This window comes from Anomaloglossus baeobatrachus, chromosome 7, assembly GCF_048569485.1.
Source record: "Anomaloglossus baeobatrachus isolate aAnoBae1 chromosome 7, aAnoBae1.hap1, whole genome shotgun sequence".
Taxonomy (NCBI): Eukaryota; Metazoa; Chordata; class Amphibia; order Anura; family Aromobatidae; genus Anomaloglossus; species Anomaloglossus baeobatrachus.
Genome location: NC_134359.1, coordinates 203,874,208 through 203,888,633, shown reverse-complemented (window position 1 = coordinate 203,888,633; position 14,426 = coordinate 203,874,208). Strand labels below are relative to the sequence as shown.

The 14,426-nt window shown below is 43.3% G+C and overlaps 1 protein-coding gene across 1 annotated transcript in view; it reads left to right on the top strand.

The window, feature by feature from the left end:
• GSG1L (GSG1 like) overlaps positions 1–14,412 on the top strand; it is a 495,401-nt gene extending 480,989 nt beyond the window's left edge. Inside the window, exon 5 of the mRNA XM_075317877.1 lies at positions 13,773–14,412. Within this exon, the coding sequence (XP_075173992.1) occupies positions 13,773–14,073 (301 nt within the window). The 3' untranslated portion in view covers positions 14,074–14,412. The remainder of the gene's footprint in view (positions 1–13,772) is intronic.
• Positions 14,413–14,426: the final 14 nt, after the last annotated feature.

The following is a 14,426-nucleotide window of genomic DNA, read 5'->3' as shown; positions in this document are numbered from 1 at the left end:
CCTTCCCCATTGAGGTGCAGCCCGTCCCTACCGTAGAGCCTGTAGCCGACTGAGAAGTCAGCCCAGTTCTCCATGAACCCAAACCCTTCCTTCCTGCACCAATTTCTAAGCCACGTATTTATCTCCGTAAGCTCCCGCTGTCTTTCTAGTGACGCTCGTGGCACCGGTAGTATTTCTGAAAACACCACCTTGGAGGTCCTGGACTTCAGCTTCTCTCCTAGTTCCCTGTAATCATTTTTAAGGACCTTCCACCTGCCTCTAACTTTGTCATTAGTACCAATGTGCACCATGACCGCTGGGTTTTCCCCAGCCCCACCCAGCAATCTGTCTATCCGATCCGCAATATGCCGAACCCGAGCACCCGGCAGACAACACACTGTTCGGCATTCACGGTCTCGGCGACAGATGACCCTGTCTGTCCGCCTAATTATAGAGTCCCCTACCACCAACATCTGTCTGGGCTTTGCTGCACTCCTATTTCCCTCCTTCCTACAGCAATTGTTTTCCTGGTTGCTAGGAGCAACGTCCTGCTGTAGTGACCCTAGTCCTGGCCCTTGATTCCTAATATCAGCCAAACAAGCATATTTACTAGCTTGCACCAGGTCAGGACTAGGCTCCCTGACACTTTTCCCCCTACCTCTTCTTCTAACTGTTACCCAACTACCTACCTCTGGGTCCTGATCTTCTCCACCTCCACCCTCCTCCATATCACTGGCCCCAGCCAGAGAAAGCTCAGTGAGCTCTAAACTCCTCTCCAGGTTTGCAATGCCCCTTAGTGTTGCAAGCTGCTTATTTAGATCAGTTACCTTGGCTTCCAAATACGCAACATGCTTGCATCGAGTGCAGACATATTCACCCTCAAACGGCTGCTCAAGTCATGCATACATCTGACAAGATACACACCTGGTAGCAATGTCCATGGTGCACCTATTAAATGGGGATAAACGTTAAAGTAGAAAAACAAGAAAAGAACAAAAACAATGGGAAACGTATAAGGATAAATTCAAACTATGTTCTTGTGTTAAACTATGTAATTGTGTTGAAACTATGCCACACTTATTTTCAAACCTTGCACACTTTGCTGCAGAACCTCGCACGCTCAGCACCTCGCTTGCTCTGGCTGGTTTATATAGTTCTACAAGGACTTCCAGAAGCTGCCAGAAGCTTCTAGAAACAGGTGTGACTAATGCTACTGATTAAATCCCAAGACAAACTTTTTTTTTTCTTTTTTAACAGTATCACAGACAAACAGACAAACAATTCCCTAATGAAATTAAACAATTACAGTTAGCACCACTATGTAATTGTGTTGAAACTATGCCACACTTATTTTCAAACCTTGCACACTTTGCTGCAGAACCTCGCACGCTCAGCACCTCGCTTGCTCTGGCTGGTTTATATAGTTCTACAAGGACTTCCAGAAGCTTCCAGAAGCTTCTAGAAACAGGTGTGACTAATGCTACTGATTAAATCCCAAGACAAACTTTTTTTTTTCTTTTTTAACAGTATCACAGACAAACAGACAAACAATTCCCTAATGAAATTAAACAATTACAGTTATCACCACTATGTAATTGTGTTGAAACTATGCCACACTTATTTTCAAACCTTGCACACTTTGCTGCAGAACCTCGCACGCTCAGCACCTCGCTTGCTCTGGCTGGTTTATATAGTTCTACAAGGACTTCCAGAAGCTGCCAGAAGCTTCTAGAAACAGGTGTGACTAATGCTACTGATTAAATCCCAAGACAAACTTTTTTTTTTCTTTTTTAACAGTATCACAGACAAACAGACAAACAATTCCCTAATGAAATTAAACAATTACAGTTATCACCACTATGTAATTGTGTTGAAACTATGCCACACTTATTTTCAAACCTTGCACACTTTGCTGCAGAACCTCGCACGCTCAGCACCTCGCTTGCTCTGGCTGGTTTATATAGTTCTACAAGGACTTCCAGAAGCTGCCAGAAGCTTCTAGAAACAGGTGTGACTAATGCTACTGATTAAATCCCAAGACAAACTTTTTTTTTTCTTTTTTAACAGTATCACAGACAAACAGACAAACAATTCCCTAATGAAATTAAACAATTACAGTTATCACCACTATGTAATTGTGTTGAAACTATGCCACACTTATTTTCAAACCTTGCACACTTTGCTGCAGAACCTCGCACGCTCAGCACCTCGCTTGCTCTGGCTGGTTTATATAGTTCTACAAGGACTTCCAGAAGCTGCCAGAAGCTTCTAGAAACAGGTGTGACTAATGCTACTGATTAAATCCCAAGACAAACTTTTTTTTTTCTTTTTTAACAGTATCACAGACAAACAATTCCCTAATGAAATTAAACAATTACAGTTATCACCACTATGTAATTGTGTTGAAACTATGCCACACTTATTTTCAAACCTTGCACACTTTGCTGCAGAACCTCGCACGCTCAGCACCTCGCTTGCTCTGGCTGGTTTATATAGTTCTACAAGGACTTCCAGAAGCTGCCAGAAGCTTCTAGAAACAGGTGTGACTAATGCTACTGATTAAATCCCAAGACAAACTTTTTTTTTCTTTTTTAACAGTATCACAGACAAACAGACAAACAATTCCCTAATGAAATTAAACAATTACAGTTATCACCACTATGTAATTGTGTTGAAACTATGCCACACTTATTTTCAAACCTTGCACACTTTGCTTCAGAACCTCGCACGCTCAGCACCTCGCTTGCTCTGGCTGGTTTATATAGTTCTACAAGGACTTCCAGAAGCTGCCAGAAGCTTCTAGAAACAGGTGTGACTAATGCTACTGATTAAATTCCAAGACAAACTTTTTTTTTTCTTTTTTAACAGTATCACAGACAAACAGACAAACAATTCCCTAATGAAATTAAACAATTACAGTTATCACCACTATGTAATTGTGTTGAAACTATGCCACACTTATTTTCAAACCTTGCACACTTTGCTGCAGAACCTCGCACGCTCAGCACCTCGCTTGCTCTGGCTGGTTTATATAGTTCTACAAGGACTTCCAGAAGCTGCCAGAAGCTTCTAGAAACAGGTGTGACTAATGCTACTGATTAAATCCCAAGACAAACTTTTTTTTTTTTCTTTTTTAACAGTATCACAGACAAACAATTCCCTAATGAAATTAAACAATTACAGTTATCACCACTATGTAATTGTGTTGAAACTATGCCACACTTATTTTCAAACCTTGCACACTTTGCTTCAGAACCTCGCACGCAGGTTCCATTTTTCACATTTCATTCTTACATATAGCTATTGAGTTTTTCATGTCAGTATTCACACAGCAGTTTCTGCTATTACATGTATTCCCCTTGCATAGTCACTGGCGTGCATACCTTATTTCCATATAGCATGAGATAAGTCTTGAGACATTGATTTCAGCAATGTGTCACTAATTAGACTTTGTGCTGTTTTTGCAATACAATGTGAGTGTTTTATCAACAGGAGATTATCACTGCTGAACTAGCTGCCTGTGTGTCTCCTGGTCCAACCACGCCTCCAGCACTGATAAGGACCTCACTGTGAATATACTGTGTACATAGAGAGCTCTGCTGTGGGAGGGGTTAGCTTCCTGAGCTTTTCATCATGCTACATATAAAAACTCTGTGTCACAACTGGTTCACTAGTAAACTAGTGAAAAATCGCTGGAATCAGGATCTCTTTTCTTACATTTTGCTGCTTTCAGATTAGGTAGTAAAAATCTGGTAACAAACTTCCTTTTAAAGCCAAGTTCTCAGGGTAAGCAAAGGAACCACATTGGAACCTCCACAAACAGCAAGTTATCATCTATCCTAGGTGAGACCTTGTAAAGTTGGGATATAGGTCAAGATATATGTGCATATGTGTTTGCTCTCATAATATGGGGGATTGGATCCAATTCTGTAATCTAGTTTTCTGATGAACTCTGCTTATCCTTGTGGGAAAACATGTACTGACTTGTATAGACTTTCGGGGTGTAGCATAATATATAGCACAGGTAAGCTCCCATGAACTCATGAAAGTTCCCAATTTATTTTATTTTAATTTTTTGCGGTATATTATGATGTCTTAGTAGGGCCTGTTTAGAGACTACTTATGGGAGAGCCGTTGCCAAGTGGAGGTGCCAATATCGTTGCCTTTTAGGGTGCCAACCTCCATGAGTAGATGGAGGACAGATTTCTAGAAACCTGTTAGGGTATTGTTCAGACAACCCAATTTATCCCTGTGATTCCCAAATCAGCCATCAAGTGCCTCTAACAGCCACAGGTGGATCCAACATCCACTTGCTGCTGTTAGCCAATTACTGTAAATTCCAATGTCAACCCCTGACAGTGGCAGTTAACACACAAAGACAGGAATCGTGTCCTTGATCCCACTCATCGGTGCCCCAGTCACATGATAACAGTGCACCGATGGGTTTTCATAACACCTAGGGGTCTGCTGATGACCCCTTGTCCTTGTCATCATGATGCCCCAGAGAAATCCACCCCGTGGCTGGCATTCATAAGAGATCGTCATTCTTGCTATACAGAGCGGTACTAATGGATTGCTCTGTTTAGCACAGATGATTGGCTAATCTCAGGTTCAGGTCGCCTAAGGGAAATATTAAATACAGTAAAAAGTAAAAAATAGAAAAACAAAAACGTTTAAATCGCCTCCTTTTGTCCCATTAAAAATAAAACAATAAAAAAAATTACACATATTATGTATTATCACATTCAGAAATATCAAATCTATCAAAATATAAAATAATCTGACGTAATGAAAAAAACACCTCAAAACTCCAGAATTGTTGTTTAGGGGTTGCCGCAACATTACAATAAAATGCAATAAAAGGTGATGAAAACATTGTATCTTCCCCAACATGGTATCCGTAAAATCATCAGCTAGGGCACAAAAAATAAGCTGTCACATGGCCCCAGATCCCAAAAAATTAAAATATTACAAGTCTTGGAAAATTGCAAAAAAAAATCAATACATTTCTGAGTTATTTCACCACTTAAATAAAAAATGTATTTGTAATTTACTTACTCGTACTGACCTGTTAAATCACATTGTCAGATCAGTTTTACCATATATTGAAAATGGTAAATATAACACCCCAAAAAGCATTGTGGAATTGTACTTTTGTTTTGCAATTTCACCGCACTTGGAATTTTTTTCCCGTTTCCAGTACAATATATGGCATAATGAATGGTGTCATTCAAAATTACAACTCAGCCAGCAAAAAACAAGCCCTCTTACGCCCTGGTGTGAAGAGGTTAAATAATTGAATAAAATGTATAACTTTTCATATGAGGGGTTGTTTAGATTTAAAACACAACAATAATTCCCCCTTACAATATCAATTTTAGATTATTTCTCTATAAGCCAAGGTTGGGACATACCCTTTAAGCAATGAATGCCATGAGATTTTTATTACAAAATGCATTTATTCACCGATGGGAGAAGTGATCAAAAAGTAGAGAGGCGACAGAAGAGGTTGAACAGTAATTTTTTAAAAATATAATTCCTAGTGTTGGACAATTTTTGGAAAATTCTGGACAACCCCCTTAAGGCCCCCTTCACATGTGCATAAAAAAATACGTGTGTCAAGTTCGATTTTGTCCATTCATGTGGCCATCTGTCTGTACATATGTGCCATCCATGTGACATCGATGTGACACGTGCCGAAAAAAACGCAGGTCACTGAAATTATTGGTTTTTATGTGTTAAAGATGTGCAAAGATAGATAGAATTTACAGCTATTATCTAAATAAATTAAATAATTAAAAGAAAAAAAACAATGTGGGATCCCCTCCATGTTTGATAACTAGCAAAGGTAAACCAGACAGCTGAGTGCTGATATTATTAACCTGGTAAGGTCCATGGTTATTGAGTCCTTTCCAGGAAAAAAAATACCAGCCCACAGCCGCCTCAGAAATGGAGCATCACATTAGATGAGCCAATTCTGGCTCTTACTGATTGCCCTTTTGGGTTGGTAATTAGGGTAATGGTACTTGGGGTTTATGTCAGCTGTGTAGTGTCAGCTGGCATCAAGCCCTGGTGTCAGTAATGGGGAGGTTTCTATCAGACACCCCCATTACTAATAAAGTAAAAAAAAACAAACAAAAACGCAAACAAGTTTTTTTTAAAAATCACTGCCCAACTTTTTCCCTGGTTCATTGTTTTATTAAAAAAAGAAAAACATCCAGACCTGCCATAGTCCAGGGAATCTGGCATATTCCTGGGAATCTGATGTAGTCCACAAATGAAAACCTGAAAGGAATAAAAAGAGAGAAATAAAAACAAGAGATTGTCCCTCATTCACCGATGTATTAGAAAGCAAAGTCCCAAGGGACGATATAGTACAGCCTTTCCCACAATGTTCATTGATTATGTAGATCAAAGTCTATGGATAATCAGAACAGGGCTCGATAGACTTTGAGCAGCAGCCACTCCCGAGTCCTGACTCACGCTGTGCTCTGTGAGTCTCTGTGACTGTGATGAGGAGTGACTTCAATAGCATCACTGCTTATCACTGTGAAGAGTGTTGCTGGGTCTCGCAGAGCGCAGTGTGAGCTACGTCGGAGCTGCGTGGACACTTTATTTTCTAATAAATTGGTGAACAAGGGACATTCTCCTGTTTTCATTTCTCTCTTTTTATGTCTTTCAGGTTTCCATTTGTGGACTGCTCCAGATTTCCTGGACTATGGGGGACCTGCATGGGTTTTTTTTTTGTTAATTAAATGGTAAATTAGGGAAATGTGGGGGAGTAATTATTTAAATAAACTATTTTTGTTTGTGTGTTTTTTTTCTTTACTGGGATAGTAATGGGGGTGTCTGATAGACACCTCTCCAATACTAATGTAGCACCCCTGAAACCATCAGGGTGCTACAAGGTTCTGCATCCCCACAAGGATGCAGGGCCTACCCCCTTAGGGACCCAGAACCCCAGTGCCAGTAAAAAAACCCAGGTAATACCAGTTTTCCCCAACAATCCCCCTTACAAAGGTACCCAACTAGGGTGGGACCAATGAATGGCCGCCTAGAAGTGGAGCCAATCCAGTCCACTAGTTGACCAGGTGGTAGGGGCGGACTGAGGAGAGTCAAGACACAGGAAGACAGTAGTCAGTAGAGTGTACAGTGAAAGAGTTGACAGTCGTCGGTCAGGTGGAAAGGAGAGCATTGACAGAGGAGATGATCTGTCGCGGGTTAACGGTGACCTGGTACCCAGGAGAAGTGGTTGCCAGTGGAGTACGGTGGAGTACTACCGGAACTATGCACCAACGTGGTACAGGACCCTAGGACAGGAAAGAGCTCCAGGCCGACCTGTTAACACCTGCACAGCACGGGGACCATCAAGGACCTTGCTGACCCAAAAGCATCCAAAGACTCAGTAGCAACGGGAGAACTAGGGACAGGACTAGAGACTCCAACCCCACAGGGTTCATGCTACCATCAGGTGGATAGAAGTGAACAAACCACAGAACGGGTACCCCAGTGTTCCACACCACAGGGGAAGAAGGTACCAGAGAACCAAACTGGCACTGGGACGAACGGGACCTGGAGGTGAAACCAGCTGGCCACGGGCAACCAGTCAACATCTACCAGCAGTGAGTAAACCAGTTGCACTGAACACCTGTGTGGACTACCTTCTTCCAACACCCACTGCACCATACACCCTCTGGGGCAAAACCCTACTTGCGAAGTGTCTACCATTCTAGCTGCCAATGCCACCAGCCCCAGTAGAGACATTCTACAGCGGCGGCTCCCTACACTTAGCCGCAACACCACAAGTGGCATCACATGTGAACATTAACTAATTCTCCCCTGTAAATATCCCCATTACAAAAAGGGCCCAGGCCACGGAATCGGGTAACAGCCACCACCGTGACTTCCCCAAAACCTGTACTGCCTGGAACTGAGTACCCCATATCCCTTGGTGCTACACTAATACCAGGACTTGATGCCAGCTGAAATTACATAGCTGATATTAACCCGAAATACCATTACCCCAATTGCCACCACACCAGAGCAATCAGGAAGGGTCAAGGCAGAGTGCCTGAATTAGTGCATCTAATGTGATGCGCTGCTTTTGGGACAGCTGTGGGCTGCAATTTTTATGCTGGGAAGGGTGCCAATACCCATGGACCTTCCCAGCCTGATATCAGCCCGCACCTGTCTACTTTTTCTTTGCTGGTATCAAAAATGGGATGGACCCCAAGTTGTTTTTTTCTTTTAATTATTTATTTCGTTAATAGCTGTACAATTTATGTAGCTATCCCTCTATAAAGGGATAAAGAGGGAGGAAGCCCTCCATAAATATGAAAAAATACAGACCTTTATTGGCCCATAGGTACTGTGGCCACGTTTCGGTTCCTGGGAACCTTTCTCAAGCCTGGAACCGAAACGTCGTAACTGCACCTATGAGCCTATAAAGGTCTGGTTTTTTTATATTTATAAAGTGCTGCCTCCCTCTTTTTTCCTTATGTGCTGGCAATTGAATTGTTGTTTGTAAGGCTTTGCACCCACAATATACAAGTGCATCTCAATAAATTAGAATATCCTCAAAAAGTTAATTTATTTCAGTAATTCAATACAAAAATGGAAACGCATATATTATATGGAATCATTACACACAGAGGGATCTATTTCAAGTGTTTATTTCTGTTAATGTTGATGATTATTTCTTACAGCCAATAAAAACCCAAAAGTCATTATCTCAGAAAATTAGAATATTACATAAGATCAACTGAAAAAATGATTTTAAACACAGAAATGTTGGCGCCTACTGAAATGTCTGTACAGTAATTGCCTCAATACTTGGTCGGGGCTCCTTTTGCATGAGTTACTGCATCAATGTGGCGTGGCATGGAGGCGATCAGCCTGTGGCACTGCTGAGGTGTTATGGATGCCCAGGTTGCTTTGATAGCAGCCTTCAGCTCATCTGCATTGTTGGGTCTGGTGTCTCATCTTCCTCTTGACAATACTCCATATATTCTCTATGTGGTTTAGGTTAGGCAAGTTTGCTAGCCAATCAAGCACAGTGATACTGTGGTTAATAAACCAGGTATTGGTACTTTTGGCAGTGCGGACAGGTGCCAAGTCCTGCTGGAAAATAAAATTTCCATCTCCAAAAAGCTTATCAGCAGAGCGAAGCATGAAGTGCTCTAAAATTTCCTGGCAGACGGCTATGCTGACTTTGGTCTTGATAAAACACAGTGGACCTACACCAGCAAATGACATGGCTCCCCAAACCATCACTGATTGTGGAAACGTCACACTAGACCTCAAGCAGCTTGGATTGTGGCCTCTCCACTCTTCTTCCATACTCTGGCACCTTGATTTCCAAATGAAATTACAAATTTACTTTCATCTGAAAACAACACCCAATACCACTGAGCAACAGTCCAGTTATTTTCTCTTTGGCCCAGGTAAGACGCTTCTGCCATTGTCTATTCGTCATGAGTGGCTTGACAGAAGGAATGCGACAGTTGTAGCCCATGTCCTGGATACGTCTGTGTGTGGTGGCTCTTGAAGCACTGACTCCTGCAGCAGTCCACTCCTTGTGAATCTCCACCAAATTTTTGAATGGCCCTTTCTTAACAATCCTATCAAGGCTGTGGTTATCCCGGTTGCTTGTGCACCTTTTTCTACCACACTTTTTCCTAGTACTCAACTTTCCATTAATATGCTTGGATACAGCACTCTGTGAACAGCCAGCTTCTTTAGCAATGACCTTTTGTGGCTTACCCTACTTGTTGAGTTTATAAGGTTGTTGTTTTTAGGTGTGCATTACCACCTTTTCTATTAACCCCTTCATGCCTGAGGGCAGTAAAATTACGTCCTATTTTAACGTGACTTAACGACCAGGGACGTAATTTTACGGCCTAAACTTCATTTGATTGCCGTGGCCATAGCAACGGCTTTCAAATGATGTCCCCTGCTGTTTCTTACAGCAGGGGACCTTTGCTTGACCCCAGGGGGGTGGCATCGCCACCCCCTATCGACGATCGATGTGATTGGCTGTTCAAATCTGAACCGCCAACCACATCGTTCGCACTAATTTTGGCAAAAATAATGCCCGAATTAGTGCGATACTGTGAGATCCGGTTATGATCTGCTCTAGCAGCTTCAACAAATCATAGCCGGAGCTCTAAAATGTCGCCCCCAGCCCCTGCAGCACTGATTGGAGCGATCGTGCTATGACGCGCAATCACTCCAATCAGTGTGCAGTGGGGCGGTCTGATCTGCCGGTGGCCGCCCTCCCCAGGCCAGTGCTGGCCTGCAAGCCCTCCCCCAACATGTCTGCAGCATGCAGTGGCTGGTACTTGTGGTACCACGCCACCGCTGCTGCTGCCGCCGTAGCTGAGGCCACCGCTCCTGCTGCACGTGAGTACTGTGCTCACCTTGCAGCCTGTGCGCGCTCCCCTGGTGCCCCCTGCGCGCTCCCGTGATGGCCCCTGCCCGTGCCCCCCTGCGATCTTCCCCCCCACGCCCCGATCTGCCCCCCCCGACATCCCGATCTGCTCCCCCCGCGATCTGACTGCCTCTCCCATTATCTCTATTCTGCTTCTGCAGCTCCCTCTCCAGTCTCCCCCTCTGCTCTCCCCCCCTCCCCCTCTGCATTCCCCCCCTCCTCCTCTGCTCTCCCCCCTCTCCCCCTCTGCCCTCCCCCCCTCTCCCCCTCTGCTCACCCCCCCTTTCCTTTCTCCCCCTCTGCTCTCCCCCGACGTCCTCTTACCTGTCTTCACCTGCCTGCTGCTCCTGTAAAGCTGTCCATCTCTCTGCCATCTGTTCCTCCTGCAGCTCTTCTGGTCAGTGATCCTCTGGGTACTGTGAGTATAACTTTTTTTTTTTCTGTATCCCCTGTCCATTTTTACACCTCATCCGTCCGTGTGTCCCGCCAAGCGCTGATCAGGGATGCACATAACAGATCGCATCCCTCCCTGCTCAATTTTTGGCGTGACTTTTTTCCGTATCCCCGACGCTTTGTGTATCTCATCCATCCGTGCGTCCCGCCGAGCGCTGATCAGGGATGCACATAACGGATTGGCATCCCTGCTCAATTTTTGGCGTGACGTTTTTCCATATCTGCGACGCTTTTTGTATCGCATCCGTCCGTGCGTCCCGCCAAGCGCTGATCAGGGATGCACATAACGTATCTGCATCCATGGTCAATTCTTGGCGTGACTTTTTTTCCGTATCCCTGACGCTTTTTGTATTGCATCCATCCGTGCATCCCGCCAAGTGCTGATCAGGGATGCACATAACGTATCTGCATCCATGGTCAATTTTTGCCGTGACTTTTTTTTTTATGTATCCCCGACGCTTTTTGTATCGCATCCGACCGTGCGTCCTGCAGCGGCCGATCAGTGCACCACGTCTGTGCGTTTGAAAAGTCAAATGGCGTTCCTTCTCTTCTGAGCCCTGCCATGCGCCTAAACAATTACGTTCCACCACATATGAGGTATCTATGTGCACAATACGTTTTATGGCGCAGTTTTTCCTGATACCCTTGTGGAAAAAAAAGCTACCTGGTTCAAGTGACAGTTTTGTGGTGAAAAAAAAAAATTGTATTCCTGGCTCAACATTATCAACTTCTGTGGAGCCCCTTGGGGCTCGCTAAACATCTAGATAAACTCCTTGAGGGGTCTAGTTTCCAAAATGGGGTCACTTGTGGGGGAGCTCCACTGTTTAGGCACCATAGGAGGTCTCCAAACGTGACATGGCGTCCGCTAATGATTCCAACCAATTTTGCTGTCAAATGGCGTTCCTTCTCTTCTGAGGCCCGCCATGCACCCAAACAATTACTTTCCACCACATATGAGGTATCGCCATACTCAGGAAAAAATACACAAAAAATATCAGTCTAAATTTACCACTGACATGAAGTACAATATGTCACGAAAAAACAATCTCAGAATCGCCAGGATCCGTTGAAGCGTTCCAGAGTTATAACCTGTCAAAGTGACACTGGTCAGAATTGCAAAAAATGGCCCGGTCATTAGGGTGTTTTAGTGGCCGGGGGTGAAGGGGTTAAAAATAAAATATGTAAACACATGAACTCCTTTCCTCCTGTTTATATGTTAACTCTATGGAGTTTGTGTCTGTGATAAGTGACCTTACTTTGGTACTCATCTGCAATTATGGTACTTATGGAGACTTGTTTAATTCCACATGATTGTGTAGACTACTTAACCAGACTAAAGGACCATTTTAAGCACTTAGGAAGCCTTTGCAGGTGTTTTGTGATAATTATTCTAATTTTCTGAGATAATGATGTTTGGGTTTTCATTGGCTGTAAGCCATAATCATCAACATTAACAGCAATAAACACTTGAAATACATCACTCTGTGTGTAATGACTCTATATAATATATGTGTTTCACTTTTTGTACTGAATTACTGAAATAAATTAACTTTTTGATGATATTCTAATTTATTGAGAAGCATTTGTAGGAGGTAACAATAGTGCTGCTCTTACTTTTTTCTATATCCATCTAACATCTTTTCACATCTTTAACACATAAAAACATTAATTTATTGAATGCATTTAATTCTGGTCAATGTCACACAGATGTCATCCGCGTGCTGTACGTGTTTTTCACGGACCCATAGACTTTTATTGGTCCTCGTCATCCATGCTGAAAAAATGGACATGTCTCCCTGTGAATCACAAGGACACAAGGTCTATGTGAAAACACAGAGGTGTGAAGATCAACCGAGATTGTAATTTGTATGTGTGTGAATGTGACTCAAGTACATGTGAAAACGGATGCCACATGGCATTGGAAACATGGATGTGTGAGGGAGCCTAACTGGTTGGTAGCCATTGTTTGAACATGTCTACCATGATAAATGGACTGGTGTGGGTCAAAATGCAGCGCCATGTGCCTCTAATCTTAAAAATAAATAAATAAATAAAACCATTGCATGCGCTGTCACATTTTGTATTGTGGAGTTATTTTTCTCTACCAGCATTGATAGGGGGAAAAACAATAGATGGATGATACCGCTGTACAAAAAGCGCCTACAAGACTGTAATATGGACCTGAAGAGACTAAAGGCCACTTTACACACAGCGACATTGCTAGCGATGTCGCTGGTGAAAGCACCCGCCCCTGTCGGTTGTGCGTCACGGGCAAATCGCTACCCGTGGTGCACAACATCGTTAGTCGTTAGTCCCCGTCACACATACTTACCTGCCTAGCGACGTCGCTGTGGCCGGCAAACCGCCTCCTTTCTAAGGGAGAGGTTCGTTCGGCGTCACAGCAGCGTCACTAAGCGGCCGCCGGGGCGGAGATCGTTGGCCGGAACATCCTGCCCACCTCCTTTCTTCCTCATTGCTGGCGGCCGCAGTTCCGATGTTGTTTCTCGTTCCTGCGGTGTCACACATAGCGATGTGTGCTGCCGCAGAAACGACGAACAACCTGCGTCCTACAACAGCAACGATATTTGAGATTAAAACGACGTGTCAACGATCAATGATATGGTGAGTAATTTTAATCGTTAGCAGTCGTTTGTGCATTTCACATGCAACAACGTTGCTAACGAGGCCGGATGTGCGTTACGAATTGAGGGACCCCAATGATATCTCGCTAGCGATGTCGCAGAGTGTAAAGCCCCCTTAAGTGCGCCCCTGTGGCAGCGCTATGCGTATGGACTCTTTGTCCTCGAATGACAAGGAATGTCACTTTGCGATAAGAATGTTTTACATAATGACTGTATGATGTATCTGGTACGCAGCGTTCTACACTCACTATGCCCTTTGTGTTTTCCAGCCTTGCGTGGTGTTCCTTTACATGTTGCATGGCAGCCTCTGTCACAACCCTAAATTCATATACAAAAACCGTCATCGAGTTTGGACACAAGCATAAGATTTTTGAGCAAGCTCTGCAAGAAGAACAGTCATTTACAGATCACAATGCCCTTAAATACATGAAGGAGCGACCCGTCCAATCTATTTCTAGCTCTCTGGAAATAACAGATGATACAAACAGAAATATCAGGAAGTCTGCGCTATCTTCAGCATCGGTTGACCTTGGAGAAATACGGGAATCCTTGGGAGAAGAACAATGTTAATATGTGTCTATCTATAACTTATAGTAATGCATTTATTTCTCTAAGTGTTTATCGGTTAATAACAAAAATCTACAATCCTATACTGGACATTTTTATTTTTATTTTTTTTTTGTGGGGGGGGGAGACCAAATTAGCTGAAAAAGCTGCATACATGAAGAAAAAAACTCATTGCTCGATCATAGTCTGAATCTCCACTGCTCCTAGCAACAAGTATTCCAGATAATGTATGAAGGGGCATAAATAACATCCCCAAGTGCCAGTGCTGTTTTGTGACATCACATATTGTTTTTTGCACAAATGCTCTCTAATAAATTTGGCTTTGCTACAGTCTATCATAAATTTCCTATTGGAGA